The following is an 18,835-nucleotide window of genomic DNA, read 5'->3' as shown; positions in this document are numbered from 1 at the left end:
GCTTGGTCCCACCTTCTCCAACTCACAGTTCAAAGCCTCGACCACATCCTTACCTCGTTTTCCCGGAATCCCGCGGGGAGGGGGCGGGGCGGGGGGCGGGGGTGCTCAGCCTCGAATTAAACTACAGTTCCCAAGATGCCCTGCGAGACGCACTTGCGTCTCCCGCCCCTCTAGTCCCCTTTAAGAGTCTTCTATTGGCTCATCTCCAGGGAAGAGCCAGTAAACTACATTTTCCGGCGTGCCCGTAGGTGGCTGCCTCCTTCCGGCCGACGTGTCTTTCAGGAAGCGGAGCGAGTGAGAGGGCAGCGATATGGCTCCTCCGGCTCCTGGTCCGGCTCCTGGCGGCTCCGGGGAGGTGGACGAGCTGTTCGACGTGAAGAACGCCTTCTACATTGGCAGCTACCAGCAGTGCATCAACGAGGCGCAGCGGGTGAAGGTGCGGCGGCTCCGGGGCTGGGAGACGCTGGGGGCGGAGACGGAAGACGCTTCCTGGTGGCCACGGGTCGGGCTCTGATTTAAAAAACCCTACCTTTTCTCCTAGCGCCGTTTCACCCCCCACATCTCTTCAGAGCGCGGTGAGGAATTGTCTTTGCCCCTTGACAAAACTCAAAGCAGTACCATTTCGTGATAATGCTTGTGTTGATTGCTTACTCTGCACGTTAGGAGGCGTTTGAGTAAGAGAGAGGTTCACGCTTCTATAGTAATAGTAACAAATATAATACTATTCTGCGGTAGTAATAACAGTAATAACAATAGTAGCTCTCATTTGTTTCCGCCATGCCCTCAATGCCCCTAAAGTAGAGACTGTTATTTATCCTCATTTTACAGGTGAGAGAACAAGGAGGCCCAAGAGAGAAAAGACTTCTCGCCTGTACCCTGCCCCACTAGCCAGTTTATTTCTCCCCAGACTTGACATTCATTCATTCGTCACTGATCATCTGTATGGGCCAGGCCGTGTATCCGTGCTAGGCTCAAAGCTGTGACAAAATAGATAAAACTCCCATCTTTCTTGGAAACCTCAGCTCCCAAGGGAGGCAGATAAACAATAAGAAAGTAAAGAAAGTATCAGGGGCATCCCTGGTGGTCCAGCGGTGAAACCTTGACATTTCCACTACAGGGGGCATGGTTCCATCCCTGGTTGGGGAAGTTCCGAATGCCACGCCAAATACAAATACAAATAAATAAAAGTAAGTCATTTAAAAGGTGTCAGGAAGTGGTGTGATGGAGAGTGGTGGGAGTGAGCCAGACTGAGAGCTAGAAAGTGCACCTGGAAAGGCTCAGGCAGTGAGTGGGTGACAGGAGAGGGGGCAGCCGGGACTGCTAGCAGCTCCTTTTTGGGAAGGAGATGTCACTTTGAGAGTGAGCTATTGGAGACTTTAAGAAAAAAAAACTTTTTTTGTATATTTATTTTTGGCTGTGTGGGGTCTTCATTGCTGCTCAGGCTTCTCTCTAGTTGCAGAGAGCCGGGACTACTCATCACATGAGCTTCTCACTGCGGTGGCTTCTGTTGCTGCAGAGCACAGGTTCTAGGTTTAAGGGCTTCAGTAGTTGGGGCTTGCAGGCTCTAGAGTGCTGGCCCAGTGGTTGTGGCACATGGGTTCTGTTCCTCCAAAGCATGTGGAATCTTCCTTGACTCATCACTGGCAGGCAGACTCCCTCCCAACCACTGGACCACCAGGAAATCCCGAGGATTTTTAAGAGCTGTGAATGTGACAGGGTCTTTGTCTGCCCTCACGGTCTAGTGTTCTGAAGAGTAAACAAGTAAAGAGTCGAGTGAATACATAATTACAACTTGAGCCCTGCAGGGATAGGAGATAGAAAGTGCTGATCAGATATTGGGGGGGGGGGGGGGTGCTGCTTCATGTGTGAGTGGTCAAATCAGACCAAGCTTCTGTGACTGTCATCTAACCCTTGTGACCAAACCTTGAGAAGGCTCTCACTCCATAGGTGAGAGTCCCAAAGGTGCTGAGACAGGGGTGAGCTCTGTGTAGTCAAGCCCTAAGAGGCTGGGGTTGCAGAAGTGGGGCGAGCGCAGTCGGGGAGATGAGGAATGAAGTGAACAGAGTGAGAGGTAGGGCCTGGGGCAGTGGCACAACAAGGGTTTGGAATTTATTCTGAAGGTCTGGGAGGCCATAGGAGCACCATGCAGGGGAGTGGCAGACGTCTTCACGGAGGCAGCCGAGGGGTTGGAGGAGTTTGGATTCTGAAGTGGAGAAGGCTTGCTTTCCCTTTTGGCCTTTGGTAGTGAGCCCCATGTCCCTGGGTGTCGTCTGTGGTATGGAGGGTAAAACCTCAGACTTCAGTAAGAGGTTCGGATTCGTTGAAACAACGTTTGCATGATTGTATTAGTTTTCCATTGTCAATGTGACAAAAAGGACAGCTCAAGGCAACACAAGTTTACTATCTTGCAGCTTCTGTAGGTCAGAAGTCCAACCCTGCTCTCCCTACGCTAAAATCAAGGTATTGGCCCAGCTGTGTTCTTTCTGGACATTGTGGGGAAGAATCACTTTCCTTACTCATTGAAGTTGCTGCTTCTTGGCCAGGGGCCACCCTTAGCTCCAGGAGGCTTCTAGATGCTTCTCTCCAGCCCTCAACTTCCCACATCACACTTCCATCTCAGAATCAGCCATGGAAGGACTTTTCTGGTGGTCCAGTGGTTAAGACTCTGCTCCCAATGCAGGGGGCCCAGGTTCGATCCCTGGTCAGGGAACTGGATCCCACATGCTGCAGTGAAGATCTCCTGTGCCGCAACTAACATCTGGTACAGCCAAATAAATTAAAAAAGAGAAAAAAGATCCAGGCATGGGGGTTCTTGGAGTCTTGCAAGTTTCCCCTTCCCCTTCATTCCTTTTGTCTAAAAGTCCTCTGCTTTTAAGGGGTTCTGTATTAGACTGGACCTTCCCAGATAACCCAGCATGGTCTCCCCATGTTCAGGTCCATAATCTTAATCACACCTGTGACGTCCCTTTTGTGACGTAAGGAAGGCTGTCCCAAGGGCTCGTGGATGTCTCTCGGGGCCGTACTGCACTCAGCGTCAGGGTTGTTAACGTGCCTCCCTGCTGGGTAAAGCAGGCCACAGGAAGGTTTAGACAGGCCTGGCTGCCTCTGGCTCTGTCTCTGCTGTGTTCTCCCTGCAGCCAGGGCTGACACAGCACCCCTCTGAGCCTTGCTCTCCCCTCCCGTCAGATGGGAGCTGTGACTTTCATCTCAGCAGGGCCCCGTGAGGTTCTGCGTCACACTCAGCGATCCACCCTCTGTCTTCTGTTGTGTGGCTGTTCTGTTTATGTTACAGCAGTGTGTTCTTTGAGTCTTCCTGTGTCATAATATGCAGATTTTACCTCCCTGCTGAAGGAAGCAGCACAAGCTGCTGTATGCAGAGAGCTGTGGAAAGCAAAGGAAGCCAGATCGGCTGTCAGATCACTGTTGTGGGGGGCAAGGCTGTGGCGCAACCTCTGAGCTGGGGCCTGGGTGCCCTCTTCTGCAACATGGTAAAGAGGCACTGGCACCAAACCAAGAGATCCTCCCTGACATGGCCAGAAGAATGGGAGTCCTTTCCCTGCTGAGCCCTTTGACGTGCATTAATTCTGGTCCGCAGGCCACCTAAACCCTCTTTGGCAACCTGTATTGAGTTAAATGGTGTCCCTGATGAGACGCGTCCGCTCGGAACCTGTGAATGTGACTTATTTGGAAAAGGGTCTTTGCACACTACCAAGTGGTGCATGGGAAAGAATCCGCCTGCTGATGCAGGAGACACAGGAGATGGGGTTCAATCCCCGGGTCAGGAAGATCCCCTGGAGGAGGAAATGGCAACCCACTCCAGTATTCTTGCCTGGGAAATTCCGTGGACAGAAGATTCTGGCGGGCTACATCCATGGGGTCACAAAGAGTCACACACTTCTGAGCAAACACACATGGAGCTGTAATGCAGTGAAGGATCTCTGGATGAGATCAGGCAGGATTTAGGATCGGCCCTAGACAAACCTAGACAGCATGTTAAAAGCAGAGACGTCACTTTGCCAACAAAGGCCCCTGTAGTCAGAGGTATGGTTTTTCTAGTAGTCATGTATGGCTATGAGAATGGGACCATAAAGCTGAGTACTGAAGAATTGATGCTTTCAAATTGGGGTGCTGGAGAAGACTCTTGAGAGTCCCTTGGATTGCAAGGAAATCAAACCAGTCAATCCTAGAGGAAATCAACCCTGAATATTCATTGGAAGGACTGATGCTGAAGCTGAAACTCCAGTACTTTGGCCACCTGATGTGAAGAGCCAACTCACTGGAAAAGACCCTGATGCTGGGAAAGATTGAGTGCAAAAGGAGAAGGGGATGACAGGATGCGATGGTTGGATGGCATCATCAACTCAATGGACATGAGTTTGAGCAAAATCATGAGATAGTGAAGGATAGGGAAGCCTGGCGTGCTACAGTCCATGGGGTCACAGAGAGTCGGACACGGCTTAGCGCCTAAACAGCAACTAAATCCAGTGACTGGTGTCCTTCTAAGAGAAAGGCAGAGAGAGGCTTGAGGCAGACAGAAAAAGTGGAGGCGGAGGTTGGGGTGACGCAGCCGCCAGCCAAGGATGACCCGGAGCCGCCAGCAGCAGGATGAGGCAAAGGCGGATCCTCTCGGCCTGTGGAGGGAGCACAGCTCTGCTGACACCTTGATCTCGGACCTCTGGCCTCCAGAACCACAAGAGAACAAGTTTCTGTTGTTCTGAACCCCACCCTAGGTGGTGGTTGGTTATAGCAACTTCAGACAGGCACCCCCAGAGGTGGCCCCAGGCGGAGCCCCTGGTGTGTTGCGGTGCTGGCCCCGTCGTGATGTCTGTTTCCCTACTTGGCCGTTTCTCGAGTGCCCACAAGATGGCAGGCACCGCACAGGTACTAAGGATGCGGCAGCTAAGAAAGCCCCCAGGAGGTGCCGGTCTAGTGTGGTCAGGAGACACTGATGGCCAGTCAGAGGACGGGATGTGGTCCCCTTGCCCAACCCCGTCCCTGGCCTCCCTGGACAGTCCCCTGGCTCTCAGCGCTGGCTGCACCTCTGAGCTGTTTGCAGGCAGTTTGAGGCCCCCCTCCCTGTGGTTGGATGTCACTGGTGGACGTGAGCCTCCTGGCTTTTGTGGTCTTTGAGCTCCCAGCTGGCGCTGATGAGCCGTCAGGACTAGGCACCAGGGCACTCCCCTGGTGGTACGCTTCATGGTTCCTGGGGTTCCCTGGTCTGTACAACTGTCTTCGTTCTTATGCCTCCCAGAAGCTCTTCTCTTTGGCTGCTTGGGAAAGTCCTGAGGTCTGCATGTGGGGTCTCAGTGACCCCACCTCGGCCATCCTGCAGGGTCGGCGGTGTGCTTGTTTGACGCAGAGGGCAGCTGAGGCTCAGGGTGGCGTCTGGTCCCTCACAGGGCATCTCACTGTGTCCCTGCTTCAAAGATACCAAGAGCCAGCATTTGTCTCTCTTTTTTTGAAGAAGATAATCTTATTTATTTTACTTTTGGCTGTCCTGGGTCTTCGCTGGTGCACGCAGGCTTTCTCTAGTTGCGGTGAACGGGGGTACTCAGAGTGTGGGCCTCACTGCAGCGGCTTCCCTGGTAGAGCACGGGCTCTAGAGCTGGGGCTTCAGTAGCTGTGGCGCACAGGCTCAGTGACCTTGCAGCATGTGGGCTATTCCCGATCAGGGATTGGACCCGTGTCTCCTGCATTGGTGGGTGGATTCTTTACCACTGAGCCCCCAGAGAAGCCCCTTGTCTCTCTCTCTCTCTCTCTCTTTTTATACTGCAAGTGGTGTGGGGACCCCAGCTGGGTTGTCCTCCCCAGTGTCCAGCTCAGGGTCTTTTGAGAGTCACTTCTTTAGGAGACACTGTGTTCCAAGTCCTGGCCAGACCCCGGCTGGCCACCGTGGCTGGAGCAAGCTGCTGAGACCCCGTGGCGAAGCTGGCTGGAGTCCGGCTGGGGCCAGGAGCCAGGCTTCTTGTTTGCAGTCTCCGGTGGCCTGAGAGGAGGACATGTCCACCTCCCTCACACCCTCAGGCTGGGAAGAAGGCCTGGGCACTTGGAGTCTGGATCTCAGCCTCGGGGGAGGGTAGTCCTGGCATGCGCCCACTGGTGAGGCTCCAGGCCATTGTCCCCCAGCTCGGGCAGCTTGGCAGGCTGTGGGTCCCCAGGCCCCGTGGTTTGGAGTGGCGGCTCCAAGGTGGCCAGGACCGCTTGCCCGGTCACTTTCCTCTCTTGGCCCCTGCGTGGCCTGTCCCAGCACCCCCGCACCCTCTGGGCTGAGTTGCTCTGTGCCTGCCTACCCCAGGCACTGTGGGGCCTCCAGGAAGTCGGCCAGCACTCCAGGGCATGGTCCAAGGCTGTTCCCCCAAGGAGGGGCCCCTCGCGTGCCCACAGCCGCACGGGGGCCCTCTTCAGGGTGCTGCAGTGAACTCTGCATGAGCGCCTTACAGCTGCTGCTGGGTTCTGTGCGGCGACTGGGCTGACTGAACGTGGCCTGTGGACCTCGTCCCCACGGACACGGTGGTCCCCAAGGACTCCCCCCGCCTGGCTAGACCCCAACATCGCTGTGCTGGGGCAGCCGAGCTGAGCTCTCCCAGAAAGGTCCTCTGAGTGAGGCGAATCTTCGTCTCTCCTGTTTGTCACGTTTAAAGAGCATTTTGAAACCAAAGCAGCATGGAAGGATCCGCTGCAGACAGTAAAGTCTGCTTTGCATGTCCCGCACCAGGTCCCATCCCTTCTCCAGCATCAGCCATCCATTTCCAGATAGGAGTCTTCCCAAGCCTGCTTTCCGGGCTTGTACAGACTTAGGCATCAGTGCACGCCCACCCCCAACCCCACTGTGGGCGTCCTCAGACCACCCGGCCTGTTGAGCTGCTTCCATTTTGGTCCGCTGCACCTCGGGGTCCTTCCCCATCGGCATGAGCAGCCCAGTGTCCCGTGGTCAGAAATGTCGCTTCTGCCCTGGCCCCTTCTGTATGGCTGGGGCCGTTTCAGCACTATTGTGTCCCCGTCTCTCACCCAGCCAGATGGGGGTGACAGTCGAGCCTCCTTTCCCAGGGGGATGTCCTGGGGGGCACAGAATGGGGTGCCCAGCTCTCCTGCGGCCGAAGGTCCTAAGGTGGCAGAGAGCCAGGGTGGGGACTAGGGCCCAGACTCCTGGGAAGGCTGCCCGCGGCTGGTCTCTGCAGGCCTGCTGGCTGCACGGCCCCCGTGAGTCCTGACCTGCCTTTGCTTCTGCAGCCATCCAGCCCGGAGAGAGATGTGGAGCGGGATGTCTTCCTGTACAGAGCATACCTGGCCCAGGTGAGTGTCGGCCCTTGACCATGACTGCCGGGGCCCTGGGACAGGAGAGTCAGGAGCAGAGTGTCGGAGGGGGCAGGAGCCACACAGCCAGTGTGGCCGCCGCAAGTCGGTGACCGGTCACTGAGGCCCTGCAGCACAGCTCAGGAGACCGGTGTTGGGGTTTCTTGCTTTGCTTTTTTTTTTTTTTTCCACTTAATCAGTAGATTTTATTTGTTCAGTATGGTTCTGGGTTTACAGAATAACCGAGCAGATGATAAAAAGAATTCCAAATCCCCAGCCCCATCCCACAGGCATTTTCTCTCATTAACAGTTTGGGTTCGTGGGGCGCTTTTGTTACAACTGATGCACTGGTATTGATACTCTTATTAACTAGAGCTGGCAGTTTAGACGCTACAGTTAAATTTTTAAAAGCATCATTACGTGTTACGCTCAGTCATGTCCAACTCTCTGTGACCCTATGGACTGTAGTCCGCCAGGCTCGTCTGTCCATGGGATTTTCCAGGCAAGAGTACTAGAAGGGGAAGCCATTTCCTACTCCAAGGGATCTTCCCACCCAGGGATGGAACCCGCATCTCTTGGCGTCTCCTCCATTGGCAGGCGGGTTCTTTACCTGGGTCTTAAAAAGCAGCATTCCCCCGGGACATAATACAGTGAGAGTTCATCCCCCTGTTGTAAAAACAACCCGGACTCTGCAGAGGATTGAGCTGTGCCCGCCGGGTTCCCATCCCAGGCCCACAGCACAGGTGTGGCTGCCAGCCTCATGCCCTTAGAGCAGCGGGGAGGGGGCAGGCCTGGGCTGCTGTGTGGGGGGCACATGGCTCCACAGGTGCCCCCACCTCACGTCAGGCCTCAGGTAGCTTCCCAGGTCTGTTTGCATCTTTCCCTCTGCAGAGCATTCTAGAACCTGAGGGGACTTCCCCCTGTGGCCCAGGTGCTCCTCCCCTCCACCTCCCACCTCCAGGGTATGTGTGCCCCCCATCAGAGTAGGGTGCCCAGTACACTCCAGAGTCTCCTTGGATATGTTCATATATACATGTGTGTCTTTAAAAGATAAACATATATAGGTCCAGTGGTTAAGGCTCTGTGGCTTCCATGCAGGGGTCACAGGTTTGATCCCTGGTCAGAGAACTAAGGCCCTACATACCGCGTGGCAAGGCCAAAAAATTCTTTTTTAATAAATTTTAAAAAAATAAAGGTGAAGACACGTAGAAGGCAATGAACACACTGAAACTGCTTGGAAAGGAACAGGAAAATGGGTCCCTGATTCCGGTTTCCCTTGGCAGTGACCTCCCTGCTGGGTGTCTGTGGGTGGGGCGAAGCACGTGCCCAGATTCCCTGATCCTGGTGACCCCCTCCCCTTCACTAGGGGGGGCTGCACAGTGACCGGCCAGGGTCTGCAGCTGGAGCAGCAGGCAGCCTGGCTCCCGAGGGCCAAGGGGCGTCCCTGGGAGCGGTAGGTACTGGGGCTTCAGCAGGGCGCTGCTGGCACCAAGCAGCCCTTGTGTGTTCCGCGGGGTCTGGGACACAAACCGCACCGGGAGGGTGGGCGGGGCTGACGGCGTCCGTGTCCTGCCCGCAGAGGAAGTACGGCGTGGTGCTGGACGAGATCAAGCCCTCCTCCGCCCCCGAGCTGCAGGCTGTGCGCATGTTTGCTGAGTACCTGGCCAGCGACAGCCGGAGGTGAGGCTGGGGCTCTCTGGTCGGCATCCCTGCTGTGTCCCCTCGCCTTGCTGAGCCTTGGCTCCCCTCACCCGCACAGCGGGGGCAGTGAGGGGCCCTGCTTCAAGGAGGTCTCTGCGGGGCTGGGGGACCGGAGGTGGGGACTGCACAGCTGTGGGAGCCTTGTTGCCCAGAGAGCCTCCCCGGGACACGCGGGGCCCCTCCCACCTTCCATTGCTGCTCGCCTGCCTTGCGGGGAGGCGCTGGCGGCCGCACCGCCTGTCATTCATCTCTGCAGACGGGTGGGAGGGTGGACGCTACATCCTCACTCTGAGCTGCATGTCCACCTCGTGCCGCCGATCAGAGTCATCAGACTCCCTCAGGCGGTGGCCAGCAGAGGCGACGGTCAGGGCTGTAGGGACCCGGAAGCGCTGGGTCTTCCAGGACCAGGCCCGCCTGTTCTCTGCTGCCCGGCGTGGGGTCTGAAACCGCTCACGGTCCGGCCATGCTGGCTTCGGGTGGCTCCTGCTCAGGCAGATCTGGGCTGGGATGCTCACCCAGGTGCCTGTGAGCTCAGCCTCTGGCTGGGAGCTGTGTGGCCCTGCCTCACCTGTGCGTGGAGCACCAGCCTGACCCAGCAGGCCCTGTGGTCCCCCTGCACCTCGGTTCCCCCCACCCTCAGAAATGGACTGCTCACAAGCCCCCTGGGATTTCAGAGGTGAAACACCCCCCAGAAGGTGGCTGGGCTAGAAGGCTGGGGCAGCACAGCCCGTGACAGGGAGACGCTCTGCTCTGTGAGCTTACTCCAGCTGCCCGCCCCAGTGCCGGGGCCTTCTCTCACAGCACTGTGAGGCCTCGGGGGATCTCAGGGAGGTCCTCTCCTGAACTCTGCCCCGTGGAGCTTGTTAGACCAGGATGTGGTCGTGACCTCATCGACACTAGCTTCCCTCGTGGGCTGCTGCAGCCCTCTGTGGGTCCCAAGTGTGGATATCTCCTGTGACCCCCACTCTGCTCCTCATGGAGGGCAGCACCCCATGCACAGCCTCCTTTGATCTGGCTCCTTGGTCCTCAAAGAGACCTGAGGGGTTTCTTCAAAGAGGCTTAAGCGGTGGCAGCTGAATCAGATCAGATCAGTCGCTTAGTTGTGTCCAACTCTGCAACCCCATGAATCGCAGCACGCCAGGCCTCCCTGTCCATCACCAACTCCCGGAGTTCACTCAGACTCATGTCCGTTGAGTCAGTGATGCCATCCAGCCATCTCATCCTCTGTCGTCCCCTTCTCCTCTTGCCCCCAATCCCTCCCAGCACCAGAGTCTTTTCCAATGAGTCAGCTCTTTGCATGAGGTGGCCAAAGTACTGGAGTTTCAGCTTTAGCATCATTCCTTCCAAAGAAATCCCAGGGCTGATCTCCTTCAGAATGGACTGGTTGGATCTCCTCATAGTCCATGGGACTCTCAAGAGTCTTCTCCAACACCACAGTTCAAAAGCATCAATTTTTCGACGCTCAGCCTTCTTCACAGTCCAACTCTCACATCCATACATGACCACAGGAAAAACCATAGCCTTGACTAGACAAACCTTTGTTGGCAAAGTAACGTCTCTGCTTTTGAATATGCTATCTAGGTTGGTCATAACTTTCCTTCCAAGGAGTAAGCGTCTTTTAATTTCATGGCTGCAGTCACCATCTGCAGTGATTTTGGAGCCCAGAAAAATAAAGTCTGACACTGGGACCCCCAAAAGCTGTGAACCTGACCTCGTTGGAAACGGGGTCTCTGCAGATGTAAGTGGTTAAGGACCTTGAGCCCATCTTGGATGTAAGGTGGGCCCTAAACCCAGCGACGGGTGTCTTCAGAAGAGGGGGAGAGAAGACGCAGATGCGGAGGCCACCTAAAGACACAGGCAGAGATCTGGACAAAAGAAGACACAAGCCAAGGACTGCCACAGCTCCGAGAGCTGGCGGGGTGGTCCCGGACACGCTGTCCCTTGGAGCCTTGCAGAAGAAACCAGTCCTGCCAGCACCTTAAAAAAAACAAACTATTTGGCTGCACTGAGTCTCAGTTGGCACATGCAGGATCTTTGATCTTCACTGCAGCATCTTGAGTTGCGGCATGCGACATCTTAGTTGTGGTACTTGGGATCTAGTTCCCTGATCAGGGATTGAACCAGGGCCCCCTGCGTTGGGGGCATAGAGTTTTAGCCAGTAGACCACAGGGAAGTCCCCTGCCAACACCTTGATTTCAGACTGCTGGCTTCTAGAACTGTGAGAGAATACATCCTGTTGTTCCAGTGCTTCCTGGCACCTGGTGCTTTGTGATGACCCCGGGACAGTTAAGACAGGCGCCCTCTCTGCACCTGACTAGCCTGGGTGATGAGCCCTTTGGGAAGGGGAAGGAGCTCCGGGACTGCTACAAGCATTACAGAAAAGAATGGACAGGAAGCCCAGGGCATGGAGCTGGTGCTCACAGTGCATCCGTCCTGACAGTGCAGACTGCCACCCCGTGCAGACTGCCTGGCAAGCAGGTGGTGGAGAAAGCACCAGAGCCCACGGGATAACCACAGCACGTTCCAGTAACAGCATACAACACCGACGTTAGAAGGACAAGAGCAGGCTGCGTGTTCACCGCCTGTGCACCGGGAAGCAGGCAGGAAGCTTTGTGAGGTGGCCTTGGGGCAGCTCATGCCAGCCCCGTGGGATCCCTGCACAGTCCTGCCGCACGCGCAGTGGGCAGCACACTCAGCTGTGAAGTCGCTTGTCCGTCAGGCCCCTCTCTGGTGGGCGCAGAGAGGCTGAAGACACGTCCCTGGCCTCCAGGGGCCCCGGGGTACACAAGCATTTGGTCACCGCCCCCCGGAACCCACGTGAGACGTAGGCGTTTGCTGAGATGACGTCGGTCCCGAGCCACAACCTTGTCCAGTAGTGACACAGGGCCTTTCCCTCGTTAACTGCTCAGCGGCCCTTTGAAACAAGAATCCCAGCTCCTCGATTCAGTTAAGTAGTGCATTTCTGGTGTAATGTGACGTGTGGGTGCGCCCAGCTGGTCCTCAGGCCAGCCTGGACTCTGGCCTGGCACCAGCACACCACCCACCTGTCGGAAGCAGTCAGGCTGGGGAGCCAGGGACAGCCACCTTGGCCGCGGGGCGTCCTCCCACACAGCCGCCCTCAGGACCCAGGCCCAGTGCTGACCGAAGTAGATCTGGACCCTCTGCTGAGACCACCAGCCTCCTGGGGAAGTTGGTGGCGTCATGAGGATGAAGTGCACCTGTGTAGCCTCATGTCCCTGCGGTGGGAGGTGCCCCCAGCAAAGCCAGCCCACCCCTCTGCATTGGGGTGGTGTGGACACCTCAGCCCTTGAGCACTGATGCCAGGGTAGCACGGGGCCTGGGTGGTCATCTGCGGGCAGGGCCAGGCACGACCCTTCCTGCACTGCATCTCCCCACGGGGCCTGGCGCACCTGACCCCATTTCTGGCCTCGGTTTCCCTGTGTGTGTGAAGGCTGAGAAGTGCCTGATGAGGTGGGGAGACTGGCACCCAGAGGGGCTCTTGGCGCAGACAGCTGGGCCCATCCTGCCTACTGCTGCTCTGTGCCCGCGGGGGCCTGACTCGCCATCTCTGGGCCTGTCTGTTCCCCCTGGGGGTGTGGCCACCTCCTGCCCCTGCCTTGGGCCATGAGCAGCTGTGTCTCACAGGGATGCGATCGTGGCTGAGCTGGACCGGGAGATGAGCCGGAGCGTGGATGTGACCAACACCACCTTCCTGCTCATGGCCGCCTCCATCTATTTCTACGACCAGAACCCAGATGCAGCCCTGCGCACCCTTCACCAGGGGGACAGCCTGGAGTGGTGAGTGGCCATCCTTCACAGGGGTTTGGGGGCCGCTGCCTGAGAGGCAGCTCAGAGTCTCATCAACCGTTGTCATAGGAACGGCGAGAGGGGCTGCTCGGAAAGTGGGCCTGGGGTGGGGTGCAGGCCTCTCGTTCCAGCGCCAGCTCTCGTTCCCAGTCCCAGAGACACTCTCTTCCGCACGGCTGGGCTGCTGCTCTGAGGACATGGCACCCTCTGCTGAAAAGCCTCTGTTCGCAGCAGCAGAGCTGAAAGCACCTTTGTCTCTGCCCGAGGCCTCTGTGCCCGCCCTCCCTCCACGAAGCCTTGTGCTCCTCTGTCCAGGGCCCTGGCCTGTCCGCCTCTTCCTTGGGCCCTCACCACCCTCCACTGAGGCTGGGCCTTTGGCACTGCAGGCCTGGGCCCTGAAGCCCCGTGCAGCCTGAGCTGGCTCCACCCCCACCCCAGGAGGCGGCTCTGGGCTGTGGTGTGACCCTCACTCTGGCCAGGGCTCCACGAGCCCTCTGGTTTCTGCCTTCCCTTGGTTAGTCTTCCTTCTCGTCCATTTATATCCCACCTCAATCCAGAAGGGGGTTTGCAGTGGGCCTGGTACGTGGCTGAGGTGGCAGTGGATCCACGAATGTTTCTCATGCCCCTCCCCAGGCTCTTCTGGGCACTGGGTCACGTTCTGGCGGGAAAGCTCTGGAACACGAGGCCACATTAGTGATCGCCGGTCCCAGCTGTCAGGTCTAAGAGGGGCTGGTGGGTGTGGATGCTGAGGGCAAGGAGCACGTGCTTACCTGCAGCTCTTCCATCTGGGACTGCATTTGGAAAGAAGGGGGTGCAAACCTGGTGGCTGGCCATGGGATGGGCATGGAGCGGGCCGCAGGCCTGGGCCCCGTGGAGCTCTAGGCCTGATCCTGCTCGGCGGAGGCACGGCCTGGGAAGCGATGGGGCGCTGGTTGTGGCGAGCAGTGCCCGCAGAGTTTGATTCTACCGGGCTGATGGTCAGCTTCAGTTTTCCCCTCTGCGAAGTGGGACTGGTGGCCCGAGCACCGACAGGAAGTTTCGGGAAGGTGGTGCTTACACAGAGTGAGCTGCCAGTGGGAGGGTACGGTGGGGCGAGGGTTCACGGACCACACACCTTTCCCGCAGCATGGCCATGACAGTGCAGATCCTGCTGAAGCTTGACCGCCTGGACCTTGCCCGGTAGGCCCGTCCCCACCAGGGGCTGCTGGGCGATGGCCTGTGCCTGGGGGTGGGAGGGGAGGGTATCTTAGCCAAGGCCAGGCTGTGCTGGGACCCTGAATTCTCCAGAAACCGGTCCTCTGTCTTCAGTGGGGACCACCTCGAGCACGCCCCCTGGCTCAGATATCAGCAATGCGAATGTTTCTCCATGTAGTGCGTTCTGGTCCATGAGGGTGACGGCACCACTGCTTACCTACCCGTTCCTGCATGGTGCTGCCTGGGACAAGGGACGTCACTGCCGGTGCCTCAGCTTCCTTCTGTGAGGCCGGCAGCAGGGCCCGGCCTGCAGGGTGGGAGCAGGCTTCGGGTGTGTGCGGCTGCAGGGGGGTGCTAAGGCCTCGTGAGCAAGGAACTCGGGCAGGGGTGGGGGACAGCAGCCGGGCCCCACAGCCACTGGGCACCTCTCCTCCGCCCCCAGGAAGGAGCTGAAGAAGATGCAGGACCAGGACGAGGACGCTACGCTCACCCAGCTGGCCACCGCCTGGGTCAGCCTGGCTGCGGTGAGCCCCTGCCCAGCCTGGGTGGGAGCACGAGGGCAGGAGCAGCCGGGTGCCCCGAGGCTGCAGCTGGGCTTCATGGACACCCCGGGCCTCATGCTTTCTTGGGGGCCGGTCACCTGGAAGAGCCCAGCACGTTTTCCCCATCACTCAGCCTTGACCCCTTCTGGCTTCCTATAGCCCAATAGCTTGGCCAGACCCAGGGTGAACCGACTGGGGGGCTCTGAACCAGACTCGGCATGCTCTCCCTGCACGCACTCGAACTCTGGGGCCTGGCCCCAGGCTCGGCTGCTGCTCAGCTTGCTCTCCAGCTCCTGGCACAAAGCTGGGGCCCGAGTCCCTCCTCGAGCCCAGCCCCCTACCCCCACATGCCCGGGCACCCTTCTCCTGGCAGCAGCCCTGTTTTGGTCTTGGGCTTTTGACTTCCTTTCTCTGAGTTCACGCTCTTGTCCAGGCTTTTTAAAGCGTGCTCCTTGTCTGCATGTATCTGCAGGTCGTTTTGCACAGCTGAGGCCTCACCCCGCAGGATCCATTCAGTGCAGGGGACACACCCCAGCAGTCCTCTCTGTAGCCTTGCATTTGTTCACAAGTGCATCTTCGTGTCAGGCTCCCCTGCCAGTGTGACACTGTGTCTCTGCCATGCAGACAGAACCTGCTGTTGAGAATGCGGGTGGGCGGGCTCAGGACCGACCATGGAGCAGAGGCTGGTGGGCCGTGTGCCCCAGCCCAGGCCTTGGCCCAGCTGCCAGCACGTGGATTCCTCCTCGAAGCTGAGCCTTTCAAGTCCGTAAACTGAGGGCTTGAGGGAGCCGGGTTTGAGGGGTCTGCACAACGCCTTGGCCCCTTCGCAGCACAGGCTGCTCAAGGGCCTCTGTGCGGAAGGGGTCGGCGTCCCCAGGGTGCCTGCCCTGAGATCCTCCAGGAGGGGGCAGGGCAGGGCAGCAGGGTGACAAGGCGGTGATGTCCCAACTGTCCCCGCAGGGAGGTGAGAAGCTCCAGGACGCCTACTACATCTTCCAGGAGATGGCCGACAAGTGTTCGCCGACCCTGCTGCTGCTCAATGGGCAGGCAGCCTGCCACATGGCGCAGGGCCGCTGGGAGGCCGCTGAGGGCGTGCTGCACGAGGCACTGGACAAGGTAAGGGCAGGCCCAGCCCCACCCCAGAAACAGGTGTGGCAGGGACCCCACGGCCTGCCTGCTGGCCAGGTGGGGATTCTCACGCTGACGCAGCTAAAAGTCGGGATTGTGAACCACAGTCCTCATTCTGACTTCTCTTGAAAATGGGAGGATCCGGTCAGCCTGGGCCTGAGCTAAGCAGACACACGGGCCTGAGCTAAGCAGACACACGCCCCGTCTCCTCCTCACTGATGCCGCCCCTGCCTGGCCTGGGGCGTTTCAGGGTGATGACCCCTGACCTGGATCTGTGCTTGAGAGAGACCCCTGCCGTTGGCTGCTGAGGAGCAAGCAAAGCGCACACACACATGTCGCCTGTGCCCGTGCTCGCCGAGCAGAGGGCCTGAGTGTGCCGCCCGCGGAAGCTGGGGGCCGCTACAGTGGCCTGCCTTCTCCCGACCGACAGCTGAGGCAGTTTCTGATACAACGAGAAACTGACGCCACTGGGCAGCCCCCCCCCTTCACCTCTGCAAGGGGCCGGGCTGTCACGGCAGGCTGTCGGCCACGCGGGGACAGGCCAAGGGTGTGGTGGGGTCATCAGGCTGCGCGTGTGGGGCTGTGCCCCATGCCGGTGCCCAGGGTCCACGCGGCCCCTTGAGCCTGTGACACCCCGACTGGCATGTCACCGCCTCGCCCCCCATCAGGGCCTTCGGGCTGGGGTCCCTGGCCAAGGCAGCAGCCGAGCCCATTCCCAGGATTCCCCGGGCTTCAGCGCCCAGTGTGGGCGGGTGAGGGGAGGTCAGCTGCTTGGAGGTTCTGGTAATTTCCTGCAGTTTCCTGTTAAGTCCCCTGGGGAGTGGGCGGGCCCTACCCCACGGTCTCAGGCCTCACAGCTGTAGCAGGAAGACCAGCTCGCTGGGCTGTGATATGCTGAGGCTGCCTTGGCCTAGACTCTGTCACCTTAAGATTTGTGGTAAATAAATAGGCCCCTCGGAAACTGCAGCAAGCGGAGTCTTCATGTCAGTCTGACCTGTTCAGGAAGCACCAAGCCCCTGGAGAAAGCAGCTGGTGTGGGGAAGCAGAAGGGAAGGCTGCGAGGTCTCCACCTGGCCAAGCATCCAGTCATGGGGCACACTGCATCTTGTAGCCCCAGCCCTGTCTGAGCTGGGGGTGAGTGGGCCAATCCACTGGCCTGGAGAAGCTGACCCTGCCCGTCCCTTTTGTTGTCAGGACAGCGGCCACCCTGAGACGCTGATCAACCTCGTCGTCCTGTCCCAACACCTGGGCAAGCCTCCTGAGGTAGGCCCCTCCCCGCCCCCAGCAGGTGCAGCAGGGTTTTCTGGTCCTCGCAATGCCAGCCTGTGGTGGGCAGGGGTCTCCGGCGAGGCCCCGGCTCCACAGGGAGCTCGAGGTCACGGAGTCTGAACTTCAAGGCTAGCCTGGGGTTGGGGAAGGAACCTGCTCCCCATGAGTGGATGCGGCTGCCATTGACCCTGGGAAGTTGGTGGTACAGTCACTCCCCCAGGGCCCGCATCCTGCCCGGAGCTCTGAGAGTCCTGTGGACACGTGAGCTGAGGCTCAGGGCTCCCAGGGTGGGAGCCAGCCTGTGTCACCTCACAGTCAGGAGCAGGCAACAGGACAGAGAAATGGGGCCCAGGGGAGCCATCCCAGTGAGCCTGTCTCATCTGAGGGTGCAGGGGGAGGATGCGGGGCACTGCCCATTAGGTGCCAGGCCCAGGCGGCCAGGGGCCCCCCACCCCAGGGCTTCATGGGGGTCTGTCCCCAGTGCCTGTGGAAGGGCCCCAGCAGCCTCAGGGCTGGGGTGGTGTGGGACAGATAGGACGGTGCCCCCACTCAGCACAGAGACACCCCCAGACTACCAGTTTGGAAGAAGCAGAGCTGCATAGACGCCCCCAGCCCCGTATGTCAGGGCTGGGTGCGAGGCTCTGTCTTGGCCCCAGTTCCCATCCCCAGGCCTCTGGGGTGTCTCCATACAGTGTGCCCAGAACAAACCCATCTCCTTTCCCAGCCCCATCCCCCTGACCTGCCGTCCACTCCGTCTGGCCCCCTGCCTTTCCCCGGGCCTGGGTCCCCACCCAGCCCCCATCCCTGAACCTGGTGCATCCCTTCAATCATGTGCAAGTACAGGCTCCTGGCCCCGCCCCCCAGGGTCCCCTCTAATTCAGCATGATTCCGGGGTGTGGGGTGATGGAAAAACGGGGGGGAAATCGGGGCTCTTGCCTGGGTCTGGCTGGGTGGCCCTTGTTTGATCCCATTCTGCTTTCCAGGTCAGAGCCAACGTGGGTCCCCACGTTTAGCTAACCTTGCCTCCTCCCACAGGTGACAAACCGCTACCTGTCCCAGCTGAAGGATGCCCACAGGTCCCACCCCTTCATCAAGGAGTACCAGGCCAAGGTGAGCCCTTGGGGGTGGCCCAGCTCTGCACCCCAGATCCTGCAGGCTCTACTAGGCAAGGTGGGGACTCGGGGCCTGGCTCACAGATTCTCCCGTTTCTCTGTCTCTCTGCCCACCGCCCCCCCCACTCCTGCACCCCCAATTCGCATCAAAGGAGAACGACTTTGACCGGCTGGTGCTGCAGTATGCCCCCAGCGCCTGAGGCCTGCCCCAGACGCACTTCCGGAGGAGCCGTGGGAATGCGAGGCCAGGGCTCTGCTGCCCTCTCTGCCGGGCACTTGCCCTTTGGCTAGAAGTACAGGCTGGAAGCCCAGCCCAGCCTGCCGTTTTTCAATAAATGTCTCCATTCCAGGAATCCCCACCCAATCTGTGTTTGCTCCAGCCACTTTGAAGGGGCAGATGGGAGGGACCCCTGCTGACCAAACAGCTACCCCCACGCCCAGTTGGCATCCAGGGAAACTGAGGCACAGGGAGGTCACAGCCATCAGAAGGGGTACCACGATTTAAACGCAGCACCCCTGGGGGGTCTGGAGGTGGTGAGGGTGCCAGAAGTACTCGGGCCTCAGCTCAGTTGAGTGGGGAGGGGGCGTGCCGGGTCCTCATAGGAGGAAACATTGCCCTACCGCACCGGCCCCTGCTCCTTGCTGCCGTGCGGTGAGTCAGGACAGGCCCGCCATGATGGGGGCGTGGGTGCCAAAGCACCGCTGTGGCTGAAGCACTGAGCTCCCTGCCCAGAAAGGTGACTGCCTAGTGAGCGCCCCTTGATAAGTAGAAGCTGGATAACAGAGGGA

General features: G+C 58.8%; 1 protein-coding gene across 2 annotated transcripts; it reads left to right on the top strand.

Moving 5' to 3' along the window:
* Positions 1-251: 251 nt before the first annotated feature.
* COPE (COPI coat complex subunit epsilon) lies at positions 252-18,399 on the top strand. Of its 2 annotated transcripts, XM_006058009.3 has the most exons (10): positions 255-436; positions 7,231-7,293; positions 8,873-8,973; positions 12,640-12,792; positions 13,927-13,980; positions 14,438-14,519; positions 15,498-15,653; positions 16,860-16,928; positions 17,970-18,044; positions 18,199-18,399. In XM_006058009.3, exons 1-10 carry the CDS (start codon positions 311-313, stop codon positions 18,244-18,246), a joined length of 927 nt encoding a protein of 308 aa, XP_006058071.2. In that variant the 5' UTR covers positions 255-310; the 3' UTR covers positions 18,247-18,399. The 2 variants fall into 2 exon arrangements, with proteins under 2 accessions (XP_044804294.1, XP_006058071.2); XM_044948359.1 differs by lacking the exon at positions 13,927-13,980 and having other exon boundaries at positions 252-436.
* The last annotated feature ends 436 nt before the right edge of the window (positions 18,400-18,835 follow it).

Source organism: Bubalus bubalis, chromosome 9 (assembly GCF_019923935.1).
Source record: "Bubalus bubalis isolate 160015118507 breed Murrah chromosome 9, NDDB_SH_1, whole genome shotgun sequence".
Taxonomy (NCBI): Eukaryota; Metazoa; Chordata; class Mammalia; order Artiodactyla; family Bovidae; genus Bubalus; species Bubalus bubalis.
Note: the sequence above shows the minus strand (reverse complement) of the source record. Positions and strands in the feature narration are given on the sequence as shown.

Coding starts and splice junctions, on each gene's coding strand:
- COPE (XM_006058009.3), top strand. CDS start 311: ATGGCTCCTCCGGCTCCTGGTCCGGCTCCTGGCGGCTCCGGGGAGGTG. Junction 12,793..13,926: donor CAGGGGGACAGCCTGGAGTG/GTGAGTGGCCAT, acceptor CCTTTCCCGCAG/CATGGCCATGACAGTGCAGA. Junction 15,654..16,859: donor TGCACGAGGCACTGGACAAG/GTAAGGGCAGGC, acceptor TTTTGTTGTCAG/GACAGCGGCCACCCTGAGAC.